We start from the raw sequence: 24,069 nt of genomic DNA on the forward strand, positions 1-24,069 counted from the left end.
AGGTAACATTATCAATGACACTGAAAATGCAGAGTTGAAATGGATTCTAAGATTAGGAGCAAACAGAGGGAGGGGTTTGAATGACAATATCTATAAAACCAGCTTTAAATGCTAGGAAATTGAGATAACCTGCCCCCATCTGCTGTATCTACATGTATATAGGTATTTGCAAAATTATTTTATTTTATTATATTGGTATACCATATTATTTTATATTGTTTTTAAGAAACTGAAAGTAAGCTTTCTGTGACATACTGTTTGATTGATTTTTTATTTGATGCTTAGCTCTAGTAGTTACCCATTAACTGAGCTTAATTGACTAATTGTTTAATAGACTATACCATGATGCATTGTATTTAAACAGTGGTTTTTTGTAAGATTTTTAATGTCTGAAGAAGCAGATTGTGATTCCGCGAAAGCGCTTACGTCCTGTCTTGTTTTATCAATAAATTGCTGGTGATTTTAAGAAATTTATCTACGTGAATACTTTGGATCAATTTCACTGTTGCTGAATATATTTAATTTCCTGTTGCTGAATACATCCTTGAGAACATCTTCAACTGCTTGCTGCTTCTTGGGTTACCTGTTTGAATACAACAAGGGACTTTCACTATCATTTCTCATATATACATATATCTCTATCTATATCTCTATATCTTTACAGATATCTCTATCTATATCTCTATATCTTTACAGATATCTCTATCTATATCTCTATATCTTTACAGATATCTCTATCTATATCTCTATATCTTTACAGATATCTCTATCTCTCTACCTCTCTCTCTACCTCTCTCTCTACCTCTCTCTCTACCTCTCTCTCTACCTCTCTCTCTACCTCTCTCTCTACCTCTCTCTCTCTCTCTCTATCTCTATCTATCTATCTATCTATCTATCTATCTATCTATCTATATCTATCTATCTATATCTATCTATCTATATCTATCTATCTATATCTATCTATCTATATCTATCTATATCTTTCTATCTATCTATATCTATATATATCTATATATATATCTATATATATATATATATATATATACATCTATATATATATATATATATATATATATATATATATATATATATATATATATATATATATATATATCTATATCTATATATATCTATATATATCTATATATATCTATATATATCTATATATATCTATATATATCTATATATATCTATATATATATATATATATATATCTACTCATATATCCCATGTTATTATCCTTTTCATACAAGTTAAACTGTCACTAGCCATGATTTTAGCTTCTCACCTGTTAATTTGCTCCCACTGCACAGCATTTTTAGGCTTCCTTCTCTATGTATTAGTCATTGATCTTGTTGGTCCCCATTTCTCTCCTGCCTTTTGTTTATAACCTACTGGTAGTATATTATCCCGCCAAGGCCTAATATATATTTTTTTAAAAACTGTAGCAGTTTTCTTTAATATTTCCTACATTCTCAATATCTTCATCTTCAAAACAGTAGTCTCGACATTTTCCCACAAATTCAGGGACTGTTGCACCCCTTCCTCTTCTTCATTAAACATCAATACCTTCCACTTAGGCATACAGATCTGTATCCAAGGTAAATAGTAATCTGAGCTGGGTTGCTTGAAAGTATGCTTCAAGATCTAGCACAAACAGGCCTCCCTCAACTTTCCCTTGGCAAAATGATCCCTATCCTACTGAATTAGTCCTTTCTTCTTAAAAAATCCCTGAGTTTTCTTGTAATCATCAGTCAAGCAAGTATCTGCATCAAAAACATACACTTGTCCCCAGTACAAGATTAATGACATTACAAACATGCTGGTAGGCATCTTCCACCAAAATTTTCAACTTCTATCGTATTTATTCCTTTCCACTTTCTTTCTCCCCACATTTCCTTAGTGGCTTAATACATGTATGTGTTGTTTAATCCAGATTCCCAGACATTTCCTTCAGTTTTTTTTTTTGGGGGGGGGGGTCAAATGTTTAAAATGAAGCATAAAGGGGACATCATTCCAATAAATAGGTTTCCCAGAAGTACTTCAAACATTTCGAAATGGAGCTTGTGGGGACATTTTCACCCCCCCTCCACACACATTATACATACGAGTGTATAAATATATAAATAAATATATATATATATAGATATATATATATATATATAGATATATAGATATATATATATATATATATATATATATATATATATATATATATATATATATATATATATATATATATATATACATATATATATATATATATATATATATATATATATATATATATATATATATATATATATATATATGGGTTCACTTCAGTTCACTGAATTCACTGAAAGTTCATTTCACTGAAAGTTCATTTCACTGAAAGTTCATTTCACTGAAAGTTCATTTCACTGACAAGTATTATTACATAGTAAATGGAATATGCCCCCTTCCCCACTGTAGTCCGACCCTGGAGTTAGAATATATAGTTAGGGGGGTGTGGGGGGCAGAGCCCCCATCGGGGTGGGGCTTAGCTCCTCACTTTCTTTTACTAAGCAATATTATATCAAACGCAAGAATATCATATGAATGAGGGGGCTGCCCCCACACCCGATGTGGGCTCTGCCCCCCACCCCCCAGCTATATATTCTAACTCCAGGGTCGCACTACAGTGGGGAAGGGGGAATATTCCAGTTTATTGCTAATAGTTGTCAGTGAACTGAAGTTTCAGTGAACTGAAGTTTCAGTGAACTGAAGTTTCAGTGAACTGAAGTTTCAGTGAACTGAAGTTTCAGTGAACTGAAGTTTCAGTGAACTGAAGTTTCAGTGAAATGAAGTTTCAGTGAAATGAAAGTCAGTGAATTGAAAGCTCAGTGAACTGAAGTGAACCTATATATATATATATATATATATATATATATATATATATATATATATATATATATACACACGCACATACATATATATATATATATATATATATATATATATATATATATACACACACACACACACATACACATATACGTACACACACACACAAATGTGTGTGTGCATTTTTTTTTTTTAAATTCTTCACAGGCTTTGTGCTGCACCCAAACAGGTACAAATCAATGGCAATAAAGCTGCCACACACAGTGATACTTCGTGTCTGCCGCCGAACACTGCCATTTTCAGAGAAAAAGTAGCACTCTTTGTATACAGAACTGAATAAGAAAGTATCCAACAGCACAAGGGAAAGTGGCACAACAGCAATAATGTGGCCAGAACAAATCTCATTAACAGACCATCTTTAAAAGAAAGAAAAGAACAAACCTTGTTTGCATAACACACATCACATATTCACTCAAAGGAATAAGGAAACGCTGCAATAAAACAATGAAACCTCTCAAAAAGAAATATCACCTAATGCTATTCTCTCAAGTCAGGAAAATCTGCGTAGCTTAAGAGATATGGAGATCTGGTCCTTGAACCTAGAGGATTACACGTAAAAGGGAAGGACTTTTAAAGCATGGGAAACTTCTTGTAGCTAGACAAGAGTACCTGCTGGTCTTAGCCCTCAACAGGTGATGACAACACAGATAAACAATGGAGTGCAGCTTTCATAATAAAGTGATCTCTTCTTTAAGATCTACACAACTCTAACTCCTCCTTAAAAAGAAGGGTCGCTGTAGCAGTTATTTTATGTTCTCAAGCAGCATCTTGCATTTTACTAGGAAAGAGGAAAAGCATGGTGAAAAAAAAAGTGATTTTCATAAACAGTCTAATCCATTTTTTTTAACTTCAGTTTTCACATCCGAGTTAGTCACTAGGAAGCACAAAAACCAACCAACAGAAAACACTGGCAGTTATGAAACCTACTGTAATGCATATTTTTGAAACAAGTCAGTGTTCATATGCAAACAAAACCAAACTGGCGTATCATAACACAATGCTAAATAAACACTATGAAATGTGTTCAACAGAAAAACCACAGCACCAACTTTATCTTACTGATTCACAATTTAAGTACACTTATTTTATACGACAGTGCTGCCAAACTAAAGGTAGAAACTTCTTCTGTAACCCATAAAGTTTACCTTTAAAAGAAAATCTAACCAGCACCTACCCCCAAAGTACATAAAGGTACACTAGAGGGGAGAGAGAGTGGTTGCAATCATTTCAAAATGGAAAACTCAGATTCTGTAAATTAAAAACCTGTATAGTTCATTAATACGGACATGGTTTGCTAGAGTCTTAGCATTAAGTTTCTGTTTAAACAAGATATTAGAATTTCAAAAGACAGAATTTAAATGGAAGAAAGGGCAAAAAAGAGGCAGCTGTCTGTTCAGAGGGGAAGCAAAAAGATCTACCCAAGTACCATCCCACTGGTGGACAATGTCCAAAAACTCATCTCTGAAGCATCAGTTTGAGAGTCTGTTATGAACCTGCTCAGAGTCTGTCAACAATGTTTTGTTCTGAAGGAATATAAACAGCTTGAAGAGTCACCTCATACTAGACAGCCAGATCCCAAACCTGAAGAACTAGTCTGCACAAAAGTTAGGATCTTGTCTCCCTTTGCTTGTTCATATACCATACCACTGTTGTATTGTCTGTAAAGATTTTGAAAGGCCCTGGAAGTAAGAGTATGGAATGCCTGATGAGCAAGGAGCAGCTCTCTGATCTTGATATGGTCTGTCCTCTGATGAATGGGCCAAAGGCCATGAACCTTTAGATGGCCAAAAGAAGCACCCCACCCTATGTCTGAGACATCTGAAAAAGTTCCTGAGAGGGGACTGGGGGCTGAAAAGGAAGCTCTGGGTAGACAGCTGATGAATCCACCACTGAAGCTGTAGTTTGAGGCATGGAAGAAGGGGAACTAGAAAGTCTAAAAAATGACAATGTTGAAGCCATACTGACTTTAGCAGCCACTGTTTCCTCATACGGAGTCTGGCTAGAGGAAGCATAGAAATGGTGGAAGCCATGAAACCCAAAGCCCCTGGCTATAACTGAGACTTGAGGATGGCAGGATTGAAAAAAGGCAATCAGTGTCATGAGACCTGAGGATGGCAGGATTGAAAAAAGGCAATCAGTGTCACCAGAGAAAAACATGATCCTGAGGAGGTGTTGGGAAGGATTTCTGAAAATTTATCGTATACCCTAGGCTTTGCAAAAGGCAAATAGCATTGTGGAGATGCTGAATCAGTGTCGTTGGGGAGCAGGACATCCAGGTAAGGAAAGATCTTTAACCCCCTCATCCTGCAAAAGGCAATCACAGGAGCAAGCCATTTGGTGAAGACCCCTGGGTCAGAAAAGAGGCCAAAGGGCAAAGTAGAAAACTGAAAATGTAACGAAGAAAGAGAAACACAAACATTTCCTGAAACTGGGATGAGCACGGATGTCAAGATAAGCATCCTTGATATCCAGACAGACGAGTAAAGCCTGAGGTAGGGGAAGAGGAAACAGAGTCTGAAGAGAGTATTTGAAAGGAAGGAATCCTCTGGAAAGATCCAAAATGGGCCTCCAGGTGCCTTCTTTCCTGGGAAGCAAAAACTTTCTGGAATAAAACCCTTTACCTTTGAGAAGCTAAAAATGCTTCCATGGTACCTTGAGACAAAAATACACACTGAAGTACTGTTGGAAAAAAAGGTCAACTGCTCATGAGAAGGTTGAGGAATGCCCAAAAAAGGAGGAAGGGATTTCCATACCATGAAGTATCCCTGGATGAATGATGGACGGAACCCAAGAATCCTGAGTGATTCCTTACCAACTGTGAAGAGAGGGGGAAAGATGAAGAGATGAAGGAGTCTGACTTACGATGGAGTGAAGACTGTCAGACAGATTCTGCCTGGTCTTGAAAGAAAGGCTTCAGAGGAGGAGGTGTTTGAGTAGACTTAGCAGGACCCCTTCTAGAACCCGTTTTACCTTTGGGAAGAGAGACAGACTTGTCTACATACAAAGGCATCTTAGTAGGATAATTCCTGTAAAATTTAGAAACAGGTGAAACAAAAATGTTTCAATTCATGTAAGGCCTTCCCTTTTCTTGCAGTGACCAAGGCTCAGCAGCTGCAGAACCAAAGCAATTTTTATCTTCAAGGGAAGCATCCATCAATTTAGCCTTAATATCATCAGCTAAAGGTTGGAGGTGAAGCAAAGAATAAGGCCTTAACACAGAATCAAAGGCAGCAAGCTCTAGAAGTATCAACTACATCATAACTACATTTAATAGAATGGTGAGCCACTTGAGAAGAGGATCCCAACAGAGGGCCAAAACCTTCCCCTCAAAATCAGGGAGGTTCAGAATAACCGGAGAGGCCTGAAAAAGAAGAGCCAAGACATAACTGGTCATACGAGTCTGATAATAGCCCAAAAGGTCAGGGCAGCAGCAATATACGCCATTCCATGGCCCTACTATCCCTGTTAGAAGGAAGCAATTTAGTAGAATGCAAAAGTTCAGATATTTTGTCTAAAGAGACAGCTGCAACACAGGGTTCAGCAGAAGAACGTTTATAAAGTAATTTACAGTCATCAGGCACCTTAAAAAAACTGTCAGGCTTGTAGGGTCTGGAGGCTGAGAATCAAGAGCCAGAGAAACTGCTGAAAAAGTGTCCAACAGGGCAGTCAAGACCGAAGGAACAGCAGATGACTTGGAGGATTCCATCCAGAGGAGTTCATAGCACCTCTTCTACATGTCAAAACCATTTAAAGAATTCTATCATACAAGAGATAGTCTCCCCAAAAGAAAGCAACTCATAAGGGAGAATCTGGACTAATGGAATCCTCCTCCTCAGAACCACAGTACAATGGAGAAGAATTTTGAAAGTAGTAAGCCAAGAACTCTTCCTCAGAGTTCAATTTGTCATCAGAAGAGTTCTGTACCCTAGGCCTCCTTAAGTAGAGTGGGGGGGTTCAGGAACAGAAACTCCATCTCGAGGCTTCAAAGCCACAAGTGCATTAAACTACTGTGTAAAATCTTGCCATTCATGCTGGGGATCTTTATGGGCAGGGGAAGTAGGTCTAGTTTTCTGCTTTTTCTTCTGTGGGACATCAGCCCTAAAGACCTTAGGAGGTTCGAACTTTCGCTGACACTCATAGTGGGAATCTTCTCCCAAACGAAAATCTGTGGAACTCTCCTATTATCAGCCTAGGGTTCTCCTCAATATCTGTAATTTATGTTTGCAGACCCCCCCCCCCAAGGGTGTACGAGAAGCTGCATCCATGCTGGCCTCTGAAGCGGCTGTTGCAGAGAAATCTGACTGAATAACCAGACGATCCTCCAGGCTTCGACCAGCCTTGAGATGTCCAGGGGAGGCAGCAGAGCAGCCAAATCTGACCTAGCTTTTTTGGTCTTCTTAAGACAGCTGACCCTCAGGATGGGACGACTCCCCCTCTGGACCCCTGTGTCAACTTAAAATGTTGGTTCTCCAGGTATACAGACAAGGACGAGAGAGTACCAAGAAGGGCTTTATGGACAAACGCTTGACAAATCGAGCATATAGTATGGTTGCGAAATGCACCAAAAAAAAAAAAAAAAGACACTGCACATGATGGTCCTTACAGGGAATCTGTCTCCCACAATGACATTTTCCCTTTGTGGAGGACATGTAACCTTGCAAACAAAAGAAAATAAGATGGCATTCAGACTGGCATTGAAGTAGTTCTGAGGTATGTACATCACCTTTATGCTGCCCTACTTCATGAGCGGGGAGCATGTGTGTGACGCATAACGTCCTGGAAAACCTAAAGCTTTGGCATACTTGCTAGACGTTTGGTTACTCTTGTTAGTGGATCCCTTTACTAAAGAATACTGCAACAGTGATATGGTTGTGTGTAATGAATTGGCAAACTACAATTTCACTGCAGTCTACTGTGTTTGAAACAATGGGTGAGCAAACCGATATACAACTAAGGAAATTATGTTTTGAGCTGCAATACAGAATCTGCATAGCCTAGGCATATTAGGCCTTGCTGAATTTAATTCTGGTGGCTGCTAAAAAAGCTATTACTAGAAAATGGAAATTAAAGTCTAAACCAAACATACTGGTAGTAGTGGATGTAGTAAAGATAAAAACTGGAAATGGGATGTTTGGAAAAGGGGAGAAGCAAATTACATAGAAAAAAATGGGAATTGTGGGAATACATGCAAAAAAAGAAGTTATGTCTTACCATAACGTTCCATCTGTATTGTTGATCCTCGTTCAGTCATTACGTGTGGGTATCTGTTCCGACCTCAGAACAGAGCCGGCCATTTTCCCAGCTAGTGTCAGCTACAAACTCTTGAGCTAAAAACTCTTACCCAGAATTCCCCTCTCCCTGTTACCTCAGATTGAGTTTGCAAGTCAAAAGAAGGTATAGGTTACCTCTGGTCAAATGACCTAATGGAACCGGATGGTGAGATCCACTAGAAGCCGCAGAAGGGGGAAGGAGGGAGGATCGTAATGACTGAACGAGGATCAACAATACAGATAGAACGTTATGGTAAGACATAACTTCTTTATCTGATGCTGTTAATTTTCGTTCATTCCTTAAGTGTGGGACATAGTCCCCAGCTACCTTTATTCCTGGGAGGCTCTCATGGAAAGACATTCCTGAGCATCATAAAACCAAAAGATGCTCTTCCTCTGGAGGACAAATCCAATTTGTAATGATTAATGAAGGTATAAGGGGTAGTCCAAGTTGCAGCTGCACAAATGTCATGTAAAGAAGCTCTGGCATGAAGGCAGCAGAAGTTACCACCGACCTTGTAGAATGAGCCTTTATGGTAGTAGGTAATGGAATATTACATTGTCTATAAATGAAGGTCACACAGTCTTTCAACCATTTAGCCAATGTGACCTTTGCAACGGCACAGCCTAATCTAGGTCCAGAATAGTCCAAAAATAACTGGTCTGATTTACGAGAGGCCTTAATCCTGTTCAAGTAGAAGCGAATTTGACTGTGAATATCTAGGGTATGTAGGCAATACTCTCCTTTGTTTGAATGACTGGGGAAGAAAACTGGCAATTCAATGGTTTGATTAATAGACATTTCACAGTTCACTTTTGGAAGAAAGGAAGGATTAGTTCTCAATGACACTATCTCTATGAAAAATCAAACATGGACTCTTGCTGCATAAGGCTTGAAGCTCAGAGATACGTCTGGCAGAAGTAATGGCGACCAAAAACAAGGTTTTCCATGACAAATATTTGAGGTTGCAAGAAGCTGGTTCGAAAGGTGGCATTGTCAAAGCTTGTAGGACTAGTGACAGGTCCCCATGGTTGACTAGGTTTCTCTAAAAGGGGGTTTTAGATGATTCACGTCTTTTATCAAAGTCTTGCGTAATTTGTGTGACATAAGAGAGGGGTCTTGGACACCATCATGGAAAGTAGATATTGCAGCTAAATGCACTCTAATGGTAGAGGCAGATAGACCGGATTGAAATAGGGTGGCTAGATACTTCAGTACTATCGACACTGGTGCTGAAAAAGTATCTACCTGTTTTTCTTTCAGCCAAAAAGTAAATCATCTCCACTTGCTGAGATATGTAATTCTGGTGGAAGACTTAGGAGATGCAATAAGAATGTCAAGTACTGGCAAAGATCGATCATTCTGCCTGGCAATCAAGGGAATTGGAGGAGCCAAGTTGTGAGCTTCAGGCTGTTCAAATTGGGGTGAATCAGATTCTGCAGATAGATCAACCCCGGAAGTTGGATGGAGAATCCACAGTTGATCTAGCAGGTGAGGCCAAAGAAAGGGGAACCAAATCTGACTAGGCCAATATGGTGCTATGAGGATTACTTTTCTCTTCAACTGGCGGGCTTTCTTCAGAAACTGGGAAATGAGGGGGAGAGGTAGAAATGCATAAAGTAGACCAGAGGGCCAATCATGATCTAGAGTGTCCCTGGGTGACTGTCCCAGAGGGGGAATCAGGGCAAAATGGTTGCTGTATTTGTAGTTGGTCGGGGATGCAAAGACGTTGCAGCAAGGAAGACCCCAGCGGTTGAAAATCGCCGCTGCTATCAAGGGATTCAGGGACCACTCATGAGGTTGTAGTATACACCTGTTGAGTCTGTCTGCTATCACGTTGGAACTCCCGGGAATGTGTGCTGCTAGAAGAAAACGGTTGGCAGCCATCGCCCAATGCCATATCCTCATTGCCTCTCGACAGAGTGGGTAAGATTTGGTTCTGCCCTGTTTGCTGATGTACCAGACCACCACCATGTTAACCGATTGTATCACAATAGTCACAGATGGCAGCAGTGGATGGAATGCTTGCAACGCCAGAAGCATAGCCCTCAGCTCTAGAACATTTATATGCAGATGGGCTTCCATTTCAGACCAAGTACCTTGGACTGTCTGTCCCTGACAAAGCCCCCCCACACCCAATTAGGAAGGTGTCTGTGGTCACTGTAGCCTTGGGCTGTTGGGGGGAGAAGGGGCGAGACCATTGTGACTGGTTGCGAGCCATCCACCAATTTAAATCCTGTTTGCACCTGTGAGTTGCCCGAATCTTGGCTGAAAGAGGGTACTGAAAGGGATACCACTGGGTGAGCAGTAGCCATTGTAGAAGCCTCATGTGAAACCTGGCCAGGGGGACAATGGTGATAGAGGCTGCCAAGGAACCCAGCAACTATACAACAGAGTGAGCTGTGGATTTCTCCCTTGAAAGGATTAGTATTAGTTGTTGCTTTATCCTTAGAATTATGTGCTCTGGAATGGATGCTCTGCAATTCTTTGTATTCAAGATGACTCCTATGAATTCTGTGGACTGAGATGGGGTGAGATTGGATTTTTGCCAGTTTATGGTTATGCCTAGCCTTTCTGCAGAGAGAAGAGTGTATGCCAGGGCTTCTTCCAGTACATGTCTGGTGGGGGCAGAGATGAGCCAGTCTAGGTTTGGAAACACCTGGAATCCTTGTAGTCACAAGTGAGCTGTGACGACTGCCATGCACTTTGTGAACACTCTGGGGGCTGTAGAGAGTCTGAAGGGCAGTACTCTGAACTAGTAGTGACTGGCTCCCGCACGGAAGCGAAGGAATCTTCTTGATGGTCTGACCATTATCCGGAATTTTTGTACTTTTACAAACTTGTTCAATACACTAGAGATCCAAAATTGGTCTCCAGTCCCCGGTTTTCTTTGGCACCAAAAATAGTCTAGTAGAATCCGGATCCTATCTAGTCTGGAGGGACTATTTGGATGACTCTTTCTTAGCAGTTTTGAAATCTCTAATGCTGCTTCTTCCCTCTGACTGGGTGGAACGTCAGGTAAGTTTGTTGGGGGAGCGGGGCAAAGGTCGAAGGGAATATGATAACCTCTGGTTATTATCCTTTGTACCCAAGAATCGGTGGTGATGGTTAGCCAGGCAGAAGCGTACAAAGGGAACCAACCCCAACCACTTACAGAGGAAAGCAGTTGGGCCGCTCTTCAGGAGCGCTGGTAGGATTGGCCAGGGTAAGAGTCCCTGGAACCCTGGTTACGCAGACCCCCTCTGCCCTGAAAAGGGAGTCTTCCCTGTGAGTTTCCCACTCTGCCTCTAGGGGAGAACTCTGCCTGTGTGTCACGGAAAGGACTCAGACTTTTTGTACCATATCTTCCCACTCTTCTGGTTTCTGTAGAAAGCCCGTTAAGGGGAATAACAATGGACACCCACGGCAGAAAGGGTCTTGCCGTCCTGTTCACATCTGGCCAGTGTGCTTTTAACCTTGGGTCCAAACAATGAAGAGGCTTCGATGGGAGCATTGAGAAAGGAGGCCTTGAAGGGTTCCACGAAATTACACAAGTGCATCCAGGCGTGTTGCCTCAGAACAATGCCTGAACTCGCAGCTCTAGCTGCTCCTTCTGATGCATGAGATATCAGCCACATGGAGGAGTTAGATATAGATTCAATGGTGGCTAGCTGAGAGGCCACTTTGTCAAGTACCTCAGACACAGCACCAGCCAAAGTTTCAGAGAGCTCAGAAATTAAATCTCTTTGAAGCCTGGTAAAGTGTGCCATATAGTTTAGGGACCTGATTGCAAAGGTCGCTGATGCAAAAGTACTCTTCCATATTCTGTCCAGAGCCCAGGACTCACAGTCTGGATTTCTTCTTCCGCCAGGTCCTTTTTAGTTGCGGCCGCCACCACCAAAGCATCTACAGGAAAACCTTTGGACCAATGGGGATCAGTAGCAGGAGGGGACAAAATTTTGTCTGGCCTCCGGGGAATAGCCTCAACGGTGTCAGGAGCCTTCCATGCACGCTGCACGACGAGCCAGACCAGTTTGTCGGTAGGTGGAGTAACCCAGGAGGTAGGGGGTTGGGCACAAAAGGCCTGCAGGAACACGGACTCCTCAGAGGTCTGGTTCAAGGGGTGCCAGTCACCTCACTGTTTAAGAATTTCAAGAATATCACCAAAAGATACCTCAGAGGGTGAGCGAGGGGACCCTTCCCCATCATCAGTCTGTGCCTTTGGTAAGGGACTCCTCTGTGGAGTCCATGTGCTTCCTCTTGCATGAGCTCTTTTGATGAGCTTCCTCAGAGGGAGAAGCTGGGGAAGACAGCGCAAAAGGGGTCTCCCTGTGGGAGTATATCCTCAGACCCTTGCGCCCGGTGTCCGCCAAGAGTGACTTGTGTACAATGCAGTCCAGAGGAGGGCGGGGAGAGTGATATCACAGGATCGCCAACCGATGTCAGAGCCTTCTCCATTAGCTGGAAGACTGGTCCACCTGAAGAGGGGCGAGTGCCAGGGCAGGGGTCACCCCTCTCCTAAGTGGCTCAGTCTGCCGACTCCAAGACCCTGGATGGCTGTGAAACACCAAATTACATATGCCACAGCTGACATCCTGGGTCGTAGCGATACTCTCCTGCCACAAAGGCAACTGCGGCTCCTTAGTGAGGTCCATAAAGGGAACCGTAGAGGGGGAAGACTGCTATATCAAGGGGCTTCAAAAGGCAATGAAGGAGGAGAATAAGTAAGGGGTCTTTGGTAAAGGGTGATCACCTCCCGAGGAAGGATAGGTCCTGGGGGTGGGTGGGATACCGCTGGCCAAAAGCACTTGATTCACAAGACGCAACATGTCATGTTCAGAGAAGCTTCTAGTGGATTTCACAGACATGGCTGAGTGGGAGTCAGGTCTATCCAAAAACGGAGCAAGCTTGGTGCCCACCTTGGAGGTCTGCAATGAAAACAATGGGGCTGTAAAGGACAGAGCTACAGGTGCCTGCACTGAGGAAACCATCGGTGCCGAAGTCATGGTCTGCACCGACGATAAGGTCGGTACCGAAGTGGTTGTTGGCACTAAGGCTGGAACTGAAAAAATCTGTGCCAATAACTGAATGGTCAGGTGCTGATAGGGTAGTCTGCCTCAGGTAAGTTGTCGGAGCCGAACAGGCAATGGACGTCAAAAAATCCATCAACGTCGTGACAGTCTGCATTGACTGGACACTCGGTGCCGGTAAAGAGGTCTGAACCGAGGAGCCCCTCTGTACCGATACGGTAAAGGGCACGCTAGTTGCTGCCAAAGTCACAGATGGCTCCAATGGCCTTGGTGCCGAAGGTCTAGGTGCCGAAAGCGCTGGAGCCGAAGAAGTTGCATCCGAACTGGAAAGCTTAGCTTTCTTGGGTCTTGGATCCTGGGGGTCCCCAGTAGGGGACGAAGGAAGAGACTTGGCCTTTATATGTTCATCACTCTTTCTTATGGGATCTTGCAGGGGTTGAAGCCTCCGACCCAGAAATAGCATCTGAAAAAGGAGATTTAAAGTAGCCCCTTCAATATTAAATTGATTTTTTCTCTCAATCAACGTCCTGTTAGAGAAAGTCTTACAAATCCCGCAGGGCTGGTCAACTATTAAATGAGGCACACTCAAGCAACATACACACAGGGAATGTGCATCTGAACTAGGTAATTTATGGCCAGACACTAAACATCTTTTAAATCCTGGACTACCTTTTTTTTATCTGCCATGTTAAAAAGAAAGAAGGAAACCCAGAAAAAACATACCAGCAATGGTAGAAGAATTACCCGAAGGTAAGAAGGAAAGGGGGTTTACCAACGATGGTAAAAAAGAAATTACCTCGCGGTAAAGAGGAAGAAAGTAATAGAAAAGATTCAAGAAAGGATAGTCGGTAAATGCAATAAGGTGAGAAAACTATCTAATAACTTTTCTGTGAGAAAATGCTTTTAGAATTTAGTATGAAGAAAAATATTGTACTTCGCTCAAGAGAAGTGGCTTGACACGACCGAATGGCGATGCGGCAAACAAAATCTGAGGTAACAGGGAGAGGGGAATTCTGGGTAAGTTTTTAGCTCGAGAGTTTGTAGCAGACACGAGCTTGGAAGATGGCCGGCTCGGTTCTGAGGTCGGAACAGATACCCACACGTAAGGAATGAACGAGGATTAACAATATCAGATCAATGTTTTGTAGGAGGAATGAGGTTTACGGAAAGGCAGGAATTGAATGGGCTATGTAATGTTCGATTGTACATCACACTTCTATACAGTCATTGTCAAGGTTTGCAATTGAAAATATGCCAGCATGGTTTTAATTTTTATAAATGTATGATTGCCTAGGTCATAAGTGATAATTCAATAAAAATTTAAAAAAAAGAAAGTTTAGTAGTGTCTGTGGTGGTACTTCTGTTTTTATATGGCACAAAAAAGCTTTACAGGACTGTCAAGTATGTTCAAGCAATATACAATAGTTTTCTGTTAAATTCAATACATCACTAGAACACAAGTGAAGACACGTGTTGAACATAAAAAAGCAGCCTTAATTTCTGTCATTTTGAAAGCCAAATAAAGTTCATGTTCATTTACACAGGAATACAGCTTGTACATCTGTTTCCCAGAATATAAAAAAAGCCTCTCTCATGCACATCATAAACGGGTCACAATTTCATGAATGCTTACAAAAGCAAATAAAAAGTGGTACCTGTAGTTGATAGTCTACTGGATCCATGTGCTCTCGTACTTGTACTACTTCCTGCACTTCGTCCACCTGTTGACAGCCTGGAATCTGGAGCAGAAATTCTTGAAGCCTTATCTGGCTGATCTCCCTTGCTGCCAACTGTCTTAACCTTATCATTTGTTTCCTTAGCTAAACTCTGTGCACCTTTCACTTTGCTAGATGCCAGTGACTGCCTGGTGTTTTCACTTCTTTGCGATGTGTTAGACAGACTGGCTTTAAGAGCTGTTTTTTTGGTCTTTTCTTTGCCACTGGCAGAATCCTTCTCACTTTTTGTTTTATCAACTGAAAGAATTTCAGGATCTACCATACATGTTCCAGGTTGGGGTGGTAAAGGATTAGGATCAGTCAATGGAATAGGAGGAGGGTCTCGAAACTTAGCTAAAGTATCTTGCTGAGGCACTGCTCGGACCGCAAGATTTTCAGAGTCTTCATCAGAATCCAGGGCATCTGCAGTAATTGATGGACAATCTTCTGTTCCTGGTGGCACATCTGTATCAGACTGAGTTGGAAGAGACTCGCTTGCTGATGTTGGTGGGGTTTCACCACACTGCTGCTTTCTGTTCGTAGGTGTTCTCTGACCTCTTTTCTGGGACAGAGGTTTAACAAATTCTTGAGAAAGATCGCTATCATCAGACAAGTCTCTTGGACTTGGATTAATGAAAGACGGGGAGAGTTCAGACTTTGGATGCTTAAACTCACAGGGAGACACCAAGCACAAATCCACATCATGTGGCGAATCTGAGTGACTACGAACCCGACGATGCAAATGACCATCTATTCCATCACATTCACCCTGTCTGGAGTTGTGAGAGCATCTTAATGGCAAGTTCATCCCCCCTTTTCCAGGGAATGCTTCATTTTCAGGAGTGAAGCCATTGGAGTAAGGTATATTGCTTTCTTCTTGAGGAGACTCGCTTACAGGTGGAAGAACCTGCTCGAAAGATACAGATAAGGACTCGTCAACTTCAGTAGAGTGAGGAGAACCTACTTCTGCTGGAAGGGAAGGTGTTGTAATAGATGGAGACACATCTGGAACATCATCCTTAAAGGGACTTAAAGAAAGACGACCAGTTTGCTTTTCATATGAAGAAGTAGAACTTTCACGAGAAGATTTTGAACTTGAAGAGGCAGCATCCAAAGATCTGCAAGAGTTTAGATTTCTACTCTCTGTTTTGAGACTGGAAATTTTCCCTTGATCAGAGCCATCAACAGAAACAGTCATATCATCAACAGGTGATTGGTGGAAGGGTGTATGACCAGCACTTGCTGGTCTAGACTCTGAAGGAGATACCATTTCTAACGTCTTTTCTTCTGAACTCGCACAAAGGTCTTCAATGGCTTCTTGGCATGTACTCAGGAATTCATTTTTTGCATCCCCAACCAGTCCCACTTCAGGTCCTGTGGCATCAAAATTTAGACTGCACTCGCTTTTCGGTGTCCTTGCAAGAGGAGAAGGAGAGTTTATGCATGCTGCAGTATTTTTCTCAAGGTATCTAAATCTGTCTGGACTCTCTAGAGTTTCATCCAAAGGGTAAAAACTACTGCAGTCCTGAAAACCCTTGATCTGTACATCTCCAACAGCATGGCAAAAGCCTTTATCTCCCACATGTCCATTTTCTTGAAGATTATGCACCACTTCCCCTTTTGTAGTTTCAAAACTACCCTCAGACGGCACTGCTGAAAGCATGCTGTCTGCTTCCTCATTTTTCAACTTTTCAAATTCAGCAGTCATGTCCTCTGGTGATGATATTTTGGATTCCTGCAACTCGCATTTTGCATCCTCAACTTGGGCATTTCCGAGTTTCTTAGGATCACTGTCCTTCTTTGATGTCTTGGTTCTTGGTTTCTCTGATCCTCTTCCTCCTGCTGAAGAATCTTTTTTGGGAGCTACTCCATCCTTTTTAAGTGTTCCACTCTTACTCATAGCAGCTCCCTGAGAACTTCTCTTTACTTCTTTAACAGTCTGCTTTTTCTTATCATCTGCTTTACCATCCCTGACCTCTTTCTTCACCTCTTTTTTGGAATCATCTTTAATTTCTTTTTTAACTTCGGTTTTACTCTCTCTCTTAGTGACCTTTGGGCCATCCTTTTTCTGTTCTTGTTTTACTGCATCTTTCTTCATCTCTGGCTTTGTTTCTTTCTTCTCGCCTTCTTTTGCTGCCTGAGCGTCATCTTTTATTGGTTTCTTGTCTTTTTTGATTTCCTTCTTTTCATCTTTAAGAGGTTCTTTCTTCACAGCAGGCTTTTCTTTTACTACCTTTGCCTTTGAATCTGCTTTAGATTTGAGACCTTTTCCTCTTTCTTCATTCTCTGTACTTAAACTTGGGTCTTTCAGTGATTCAGTAGACAGCTTCACTTTTTCCTTTGCAGGGGGCTTAGCATCTTTTTTTTCTGTTTTGGCTACTTTCTCTCTCGGTAGTCCAGATCTTAAGTCTGTAAGACTAAGTCTAGAATTAGACTTAAGGCTCTCTTTACTTTCTGTTCTTTTTGGTTTTGACTGCTTATCTGCAGGAGTTGTGAAAGTATCCAGATCTTTGGGAGTAACAACTGGATGCTTCAGAAACTCTAAGTTCTTTAATTTTTCTAGACCGTCAAGAATCCTGCTCTGTGGAGCACAGCCAGGGAACAAAACGCGGATAATCCTTTCTAGCTTACTTGCAGGGTGCCACACCAAAACAGCACAGACTGAAGTGGAACAACTTAGAGGTACTGGTGACCCTTCTGGACACTTGTCACCTGTCCAATGATGGACAAGAAACTCTAAATCTTTACTGCCCTTTAAAGGATTCAGAACATACATTTCAAGTCTTCCTACACCCATTTTCTGGAATAAAATTATTGGCTCATTTATATTGGTTGGAGACCTGACAAGCGGCTCAGGCTTTATGCTCAGTTTTTCTAAATACTGTATTAGCAAATTAGCCTCATCACAGCTTCTCAACACCTTAGGATGTCCGTCACATTGCTTAAGCTTTTCTGCAGCATTCAGAAACACTACTCCAAGCTCAGGTGAAATCAGGTTTTTCATCCAGTCCTCATTACTCTGAGAACCCTGGGAATGACCCTCATCCAGTTCAGCTACTTTCCGCTGCAGCAAGCTGTTCACACCTACTAAATTATCTGTTCCAATGTGGGTCAGTAAAATGGAATCTACCCTGTCTAAATGACGTACCAGTTTCCAGAATGAAGATTTAGAACTAGAACCTCCATTAACAAGAACATTGAATCCATTCACAGCAAAAAAGGCAGAGTCTCCGCGCCCACCCGGAAATATGTAGCAGCAAGGTTTGGATAGTTTGAGAAACCCAACAGTGGTAGGTGGTTCTAGAAGTTCAAATGGAGAGGGTGGCTCCAAGGATTCAGACAAATATTCCACAAACTCTAACAGACCTTCCATTTCAGGCAACACACTAGGTGGATTAATTCGAATGTCAATAAAGTCTTGAAGATTGTGCTGATCTATATTGGAATTCTTCCATTCTCCAAAATCTGGACATGCTACTGTTAAGCAAGCTTTGGTTGCAGGATCAGCAGAACTCAGCAGGTCTCCAATCTAATGGGAAAAAAAAAAAAAAAAAAAAGAGACCTTTAGAACACTTGCCCCTACTGAGTTAATAAATATGCAAACGCATCAGGAAAACACTAAATTTGTCAATGTTGAACAGGGTTGGGTAAAAATAATTATACAATTATAAAAGCTTGAAAACTGATTTTTTTTTTCAGTTAATTCTGAGATTCTTTAAAGTAGTTTTAATAAGGTGCTACCTGTTCAAAGATAACACCCTCATTTTTACAGTGCTTTTTCAAACAGTCACACTAAAAATCATAAGATTAATAATGTATAATTTTATACTACTTTGCCACAGATGCAGACAGCTAGGAGATAATGCACACTTGATCACCCAATACAGAGAATTGACTTCCAGTGACTTGGCTCTCTTTCTCTAAGGGGGGGGGGGGGTACTGCAATTTGAACTAATCATCATGGATTCTTTTACCACCACCAGTATCAAGCTCCAGTAGGACAAAGCTTTCACCTCCTGGATTAGGCAGGTTAGCCTCGCAGTAAGACGTTGTCCTGTCCGATTCTCAGCTAAAGCGTCTTCTGTGTGGAGACATGGGTGAATGGGTGTACCTTCGTTGAAGGTTGTGCGTCAGGGCTGGCAACTCGGCACAAACATCTACTGCCAATCATTAGCGGACTGGAGTTCCGCTGTGGCGACCCCTAACTGGGAAAAGCCGAAAGACAACTCGTCAAATTCTCAACAATTTCCTGGGACATCGCATTGAAATAAATTTGTTATTGGATGTACTAGGACAATGCTAGTTTCACTGCTTATGCTTCAGAACAGCACAGATAGAAGTGGAACAATATCCAATTTTTTTTGTGATAAAAAGGTAACAGCTATACCTCTCAACCTCTTAGCACAAGTAATAAAACCTTAAATAATGGGGGGGGGTCAAAGGACCAAAAATAGGGTCAGATTTTAAATATGATTTTACAAACTTAAATGCTAGAATAACAGGATTTGTCTTACCATGGATGTCTGAAGGATATGAAGTCTGAAATTCAACTGTATGTCATTTAGTGATTTTGATCCTCAGTGATTTGCAAGAAAACCACAGATTTTGACGAGGGTAATGTGAAAAAACAGTTGAGAGATACAGGTGCAGCAAACATTTCTTTTCTTCTAGATTTCATTAGACAATATCCCCAGCTGCAGCTGAATGCTTGCAGTACAGTTAAAGTCTGCAACAAAGGACCTCTCAAGAGTGTGTCAACTTTGTTACATGGGTGGAGTATTACTGAAATGCAAGCATTTTCCAGTGCCAAATGCTGAATTGCACTGGTGATGGACTGCTGCAAAACAGATGGAAGGGGATTAGCAAGTATATTAGTAATGTATAGCAAAAATCAGGCTGTAAACAAAAAGGTATGTACTTGCCAAAACATTCCATCAGAGTTGTTGCTTTTCATTTGTCTTCAACCTGTGGGATACAGATCCAGGATGGATCTGACTCAGTTGCATTTTCCAGTATTGGATCAGAGCTCCAAGCTCCTCCCCTACCCTTAATGTCCCCATCTCCTTCCTCCCCTCAGATAGAGTTTGCTGCCCACCACAGCATCCCAATCTGACTCAATACCTTACCCCTTGGCAAAAACAACAGAGCACCATAGGAAATAAGTTATGCCAAAGAAAAGGCTGCATCTCTTCCAGCCAGGCAACCACACAGCCCACATAAGGCAGGAGGAAAGTACAGTTTTGTACCTACCATAAATGTAGATGTTAGTGTGTCTTCACTGCTGCAGTCATTACACTTGGGTTATCCTGCCATCAGGCGGGCCCGCAATCGGCCTGAGTTACAAAGTCTTGGTCCGGCATTGGTTGCTGTCACCTCTTCCCGGACATCAGAGCGCCAGGGGTATACAAGTAGCAGCCGCCATTTTCTTCAGTTTTTCTTGTCCCAGATGTCACGTGCCCCAAATATGGTAGGCAATACATATTGCTAATAAAACATACAAAAAAGGTAACAATAAAACCTTCATTAACCAGCAAATACACCACATAGGTAGCATAGGTTAGTCCCAGATAAGAAAGAGGGGCTGGGCGGGTGGGTAACCTGGACTGCAGCAGTGAAAACACTAACATCTACATTTATGGTAGGTACAAAACTGTACTATGTTCATAGTGTTTCACTGCTGCAGTCATTACACTTTGGTAGAATCCCAAAGCTGAGTTTGGGTGGCTGGCTCTATAGAGGATATGGTGTGGCTACGAAGCACTGCAGTGGCAAAGCCAGTTCTGGATCTAGAATAAAGAGGCAAATGGTAATGCTTGGTAAAGGTGTGCACTGAACTCCAAGTTGCAGCTTCCAAGATATCTTTGGTAGGTACTCCTCTAAGGAAGACAGTGGAAGTGGCAGTTGCCCTGGTGGAATGTGGTCTAATATTACTAGGCACAGGTTTCCCATTTTGTGTGTAGCAGAGCCGGATACAGTGCCCTATCCACTTTGAAATGGTCTGCTTTGAAATTGCCTTTCCCTGTGATCCTGCAGCATATGATACAAACAATTGTTCAGATTTTCTGAAAGCCTTTGTTTTGTCCAAGTAGAAATGCAATTGCCTGTGTATGTCCAAGAAATGTAGAAGTCTCTCCCATTTATTTTGGGGATTCGGATAAAATGTTGGTAAGTGAATAGATTGGTTAAGAGCCACACTGGAAACCACCTTAGGCATAAAGGAAGGGTTTGTTCTTAAAGAAACCCTGTCTTGGTGGAAAATGATAAAAGGCTCTACTGCCATTAGCGCCTGTAGTTCTGAGACTCTTCGTGCTGAGGTTATTGCCAGAAGCAGAACAGTTTTCCATGATATATATTTTAACTCTGCTGAATTGGCTGGTTCAAAAGGAGGCAAAGTGAGCTTTTCCAAAATGAAATTGAGGTCCCAAGTTGGTGTTTGTGCTCTCCGGGGCTGTCTTATGTTTTTAGCCCCTCTGAGGTACTGCTTTAGTAAAGGATGAGAAAAAATAGGAGGATCTGTGTTGTAATGAGCCGAGCTGGCAGAAGCGTGAATTTTAATGGACGAGAATAGTCCTTTGTCCAGCATCTCAGTTAAGTATTGTAGTATCTGAGGAATGTTAGGGACCAGAGGACCAAGGTTTTGAGCCTGGTTCCAGGCACAGAATCTCTTCCACTTATCTGAATAAGATTTTCTGGTGCTAGGCCTCCTGGCCTCCAAAATGACATAACAGCTTTAGAGAGTGAAGTTGTCTGTTTGGCTAAAGAACTGCCATGCAGCCAGGTTTAAGGTTTTGAGCTGACTATGCAGTATCTGATTGTTTTGCTAGTCAGAAGGTGTGGAATTTGAGGCAAAATCCAAGGTGATCCTTAACCTAAGTTCTTTAAGATTGGGTACCAGTGCTGGCGTGGCCACTCTGGAGCAATCAGAATCATCTGTGGTTTGTCTTGTACCTTTGAAAGGAGAGGTAGTGGTGGGAAGGCATAAACGCTTAGGCTTTCCCAGCTGAAAAAAAGAGCATCCACTTTCCATGCTTGTGTGTGATAAGTCCTTGTGCAGAATTTTTGTAGTTGGCAATTTAGTGGGGAGGCAGAGAGATCTATGTCCGGGCACCCCCATTTTTTGCATTATCATGCTGAAAACTTGTGGATTTAATTTCCACTCCTAAGGATTCATGATGTTTCTGCTTAGGTAGTCTGCCAGAGTATTTATCTTTCCTGGCAGGAATTGTGCTTGCAGATGAACTTGATAAGTTATAGCAGTGTTCCACAAGGTCATGGCTTGCCTGCATAGGGGATAAGAATGAGTGCCCCCTTGCTTGTTTATGTACCACATCACTGTGGTGTTGTCTGTCCTTAATAGTAATTGTCCTGGATACAGAAGGTCCTTGAAAGCTGTTAGGGCATTTTGTACAGCCAACATCTCTCTTTGATGTGAAGAGGCATTTGTTCTGTGGTCCATTTGCCCTGAATACATTTTCCTGCCATGTGTGCTCCCCCAAGCGTAATCAGAGGTGTCTGTTATAGTCTGCCTGGCTGTGGGGAGAGTGAAAGGCTGACCCTTGTTGAGGTGACATGCCTGTGCCCACCATCGAAACTCCTGTTGTAAGCAGGGAATTTGAGGTATTTGGTGGTACCACTAATTTCCTCATATGCAGTCTTGCATATGGAATTAGTAGAATGCAGGATGCCATGAATCCCAAGGCCTGCAGAACTTTTCTTGCAGAGAGTTGGGACTTTGTTGCCATCAATTGAAAATACTGAGTCAGTTGTCCTTGTTTGTCTGGTGTGAGATAAGCCATCTGGGCCATTGTATTTAAGCTGTCCCCCCGGAATATTCTCTTGTGAGGGCACTAGTTTTGATTTCTTTTCGTTTACTGTGTACCCTAGGCAACTTAAACTTTTTATGAACGCCAGATGCTGTAGAGGAATGTCCTTGCTCTCTGCTTGAATCAGGCAGTCATCCGGATATGGATATATCTGAATTCCTTTTTGTCTGCAAAATGCAATTACTGGTGCCAGGCAGTTGGTAAAGACTGGGTGCAGTAGATAAGCCAAAGGGCAGTGCAGAGAATTGGTAGTGCATTGAACCAGCCATGAATCTGAGGTATCTTCTGCAATTTTGTCTGATAGGGACATGCAGGTATGCCTCTGAGGTCCAAAGTAACAAGCCAAGCTTTCTTGCCCAACATGGGAAGGAGCTGTTGTAGTGTCAGCATTTTGAATTTCGGAACATCCAGGTAAGTATTTAGAGTGGAAAGGTCCAGAATGGGTCTCCAGGCTTTGTCCTTTCTGGGTACCAGGAAGAGTCTTGAGTAAAATCCTTGTCCTTTTTCCTGCTGTGGTACTTTCTGAATAGCTCTCATGTCCATGAGAGCGGTTATTTGTTTTTATGCCTCTGCCCATTGATTTTGTGGCAGGTCTGGTATTCCTTTTAGCCTTGGAAAAGTGTGAAAGTGGAACCTGTAACCTGGAGACAATATTCAGTACCCATTTGTCTTGGGTGATTGCTTGCCAGTTTTGAGAAAAAAATGCTAGTTACCCCCCTAAGGGAGCTGCCAAAAGGAAAGAGTTTGGCAATGGAAGGGGGAAGTCATTGGGACTGTTTCCTGTAAGGTTGTGACTTATCCTCACCTTGTTTTGGGTTTGAAGCACCCCACTGTCGTGGTCTGTAAGAACCTTGTGGCTGAGATCTGCCTCTTGGGCGTCTGCATCTGCCTCTTTGTGGCCTGTCTGTTACTGGAAAGGACCAATTCTTAGTAGGCCAATTTCTGCTAAATCATGGTGGCTGTACCTGTAAGAAATCCTTTACTGTCTGCATAGATTTTTGCCTTATCCTCCATTTTCTTTAATACCTCTTCTGCCTTAATACCAAATAAATTACCTTGCTGCAAAGGAGCATCCAATAATTTTGCCTTAACATGATCTGGTAAACTTTGTTCTTTTAACCAAGCATGCCTTCGAATCACAGATCCTGTAACTGCTGCTCTACAAGAAGCTTTTAATGAATCAAAACCACATTGCAAAGTATGCTTTCCCACTTGTTCAGCTGCATGCAATAAATCCTGCATTTCCTTATAGTCAGGTTGTTCTGCATTTATACTCATTTTCTGTTTTAATAGAGACAGCAGATATTGTTGATACTTAAACATGTG

At 41.9% G+C, this 24,069-nt stretch overlaps 1 protein-coding gene across 1 annotated transcript in view; it reads right to left on the reverse strand.

Annotated features, from left to right (window-relative positions):
- Nucleotides 1-24,069, reverse strand: part of MAP1S (microtubule associated protein 1S) — a 703,322-nt gene that overhangs the window by 208,462 nt on the left and 470,791 nt on the right. The window contains exon 5 of the mRNA XM_044080661.1: nt 14,861-18,449. Within this exon, the coding sequence (XP_043936596.1) occupies nt 14,861-18,449 (3,589 nt within the window). The remainder of the gene's footprint in view (nt 1-14,860; nt 18,450-24,069) is intronic.

Source organism: Protopterus annectens, chromosome 8.part0, assembly GCF_019279795.1.
Source record: "Protopterus annectens isolate FY-2018-M chromosome 8.part0, PAN1.0, whole genome shotgun sequence".
NCBI classification, from domain to species: Eukaryota; Metazoa; Chordata; order Ceratodontiformes; family Protopteridae; genus Protopterus; species Protopterus annectens.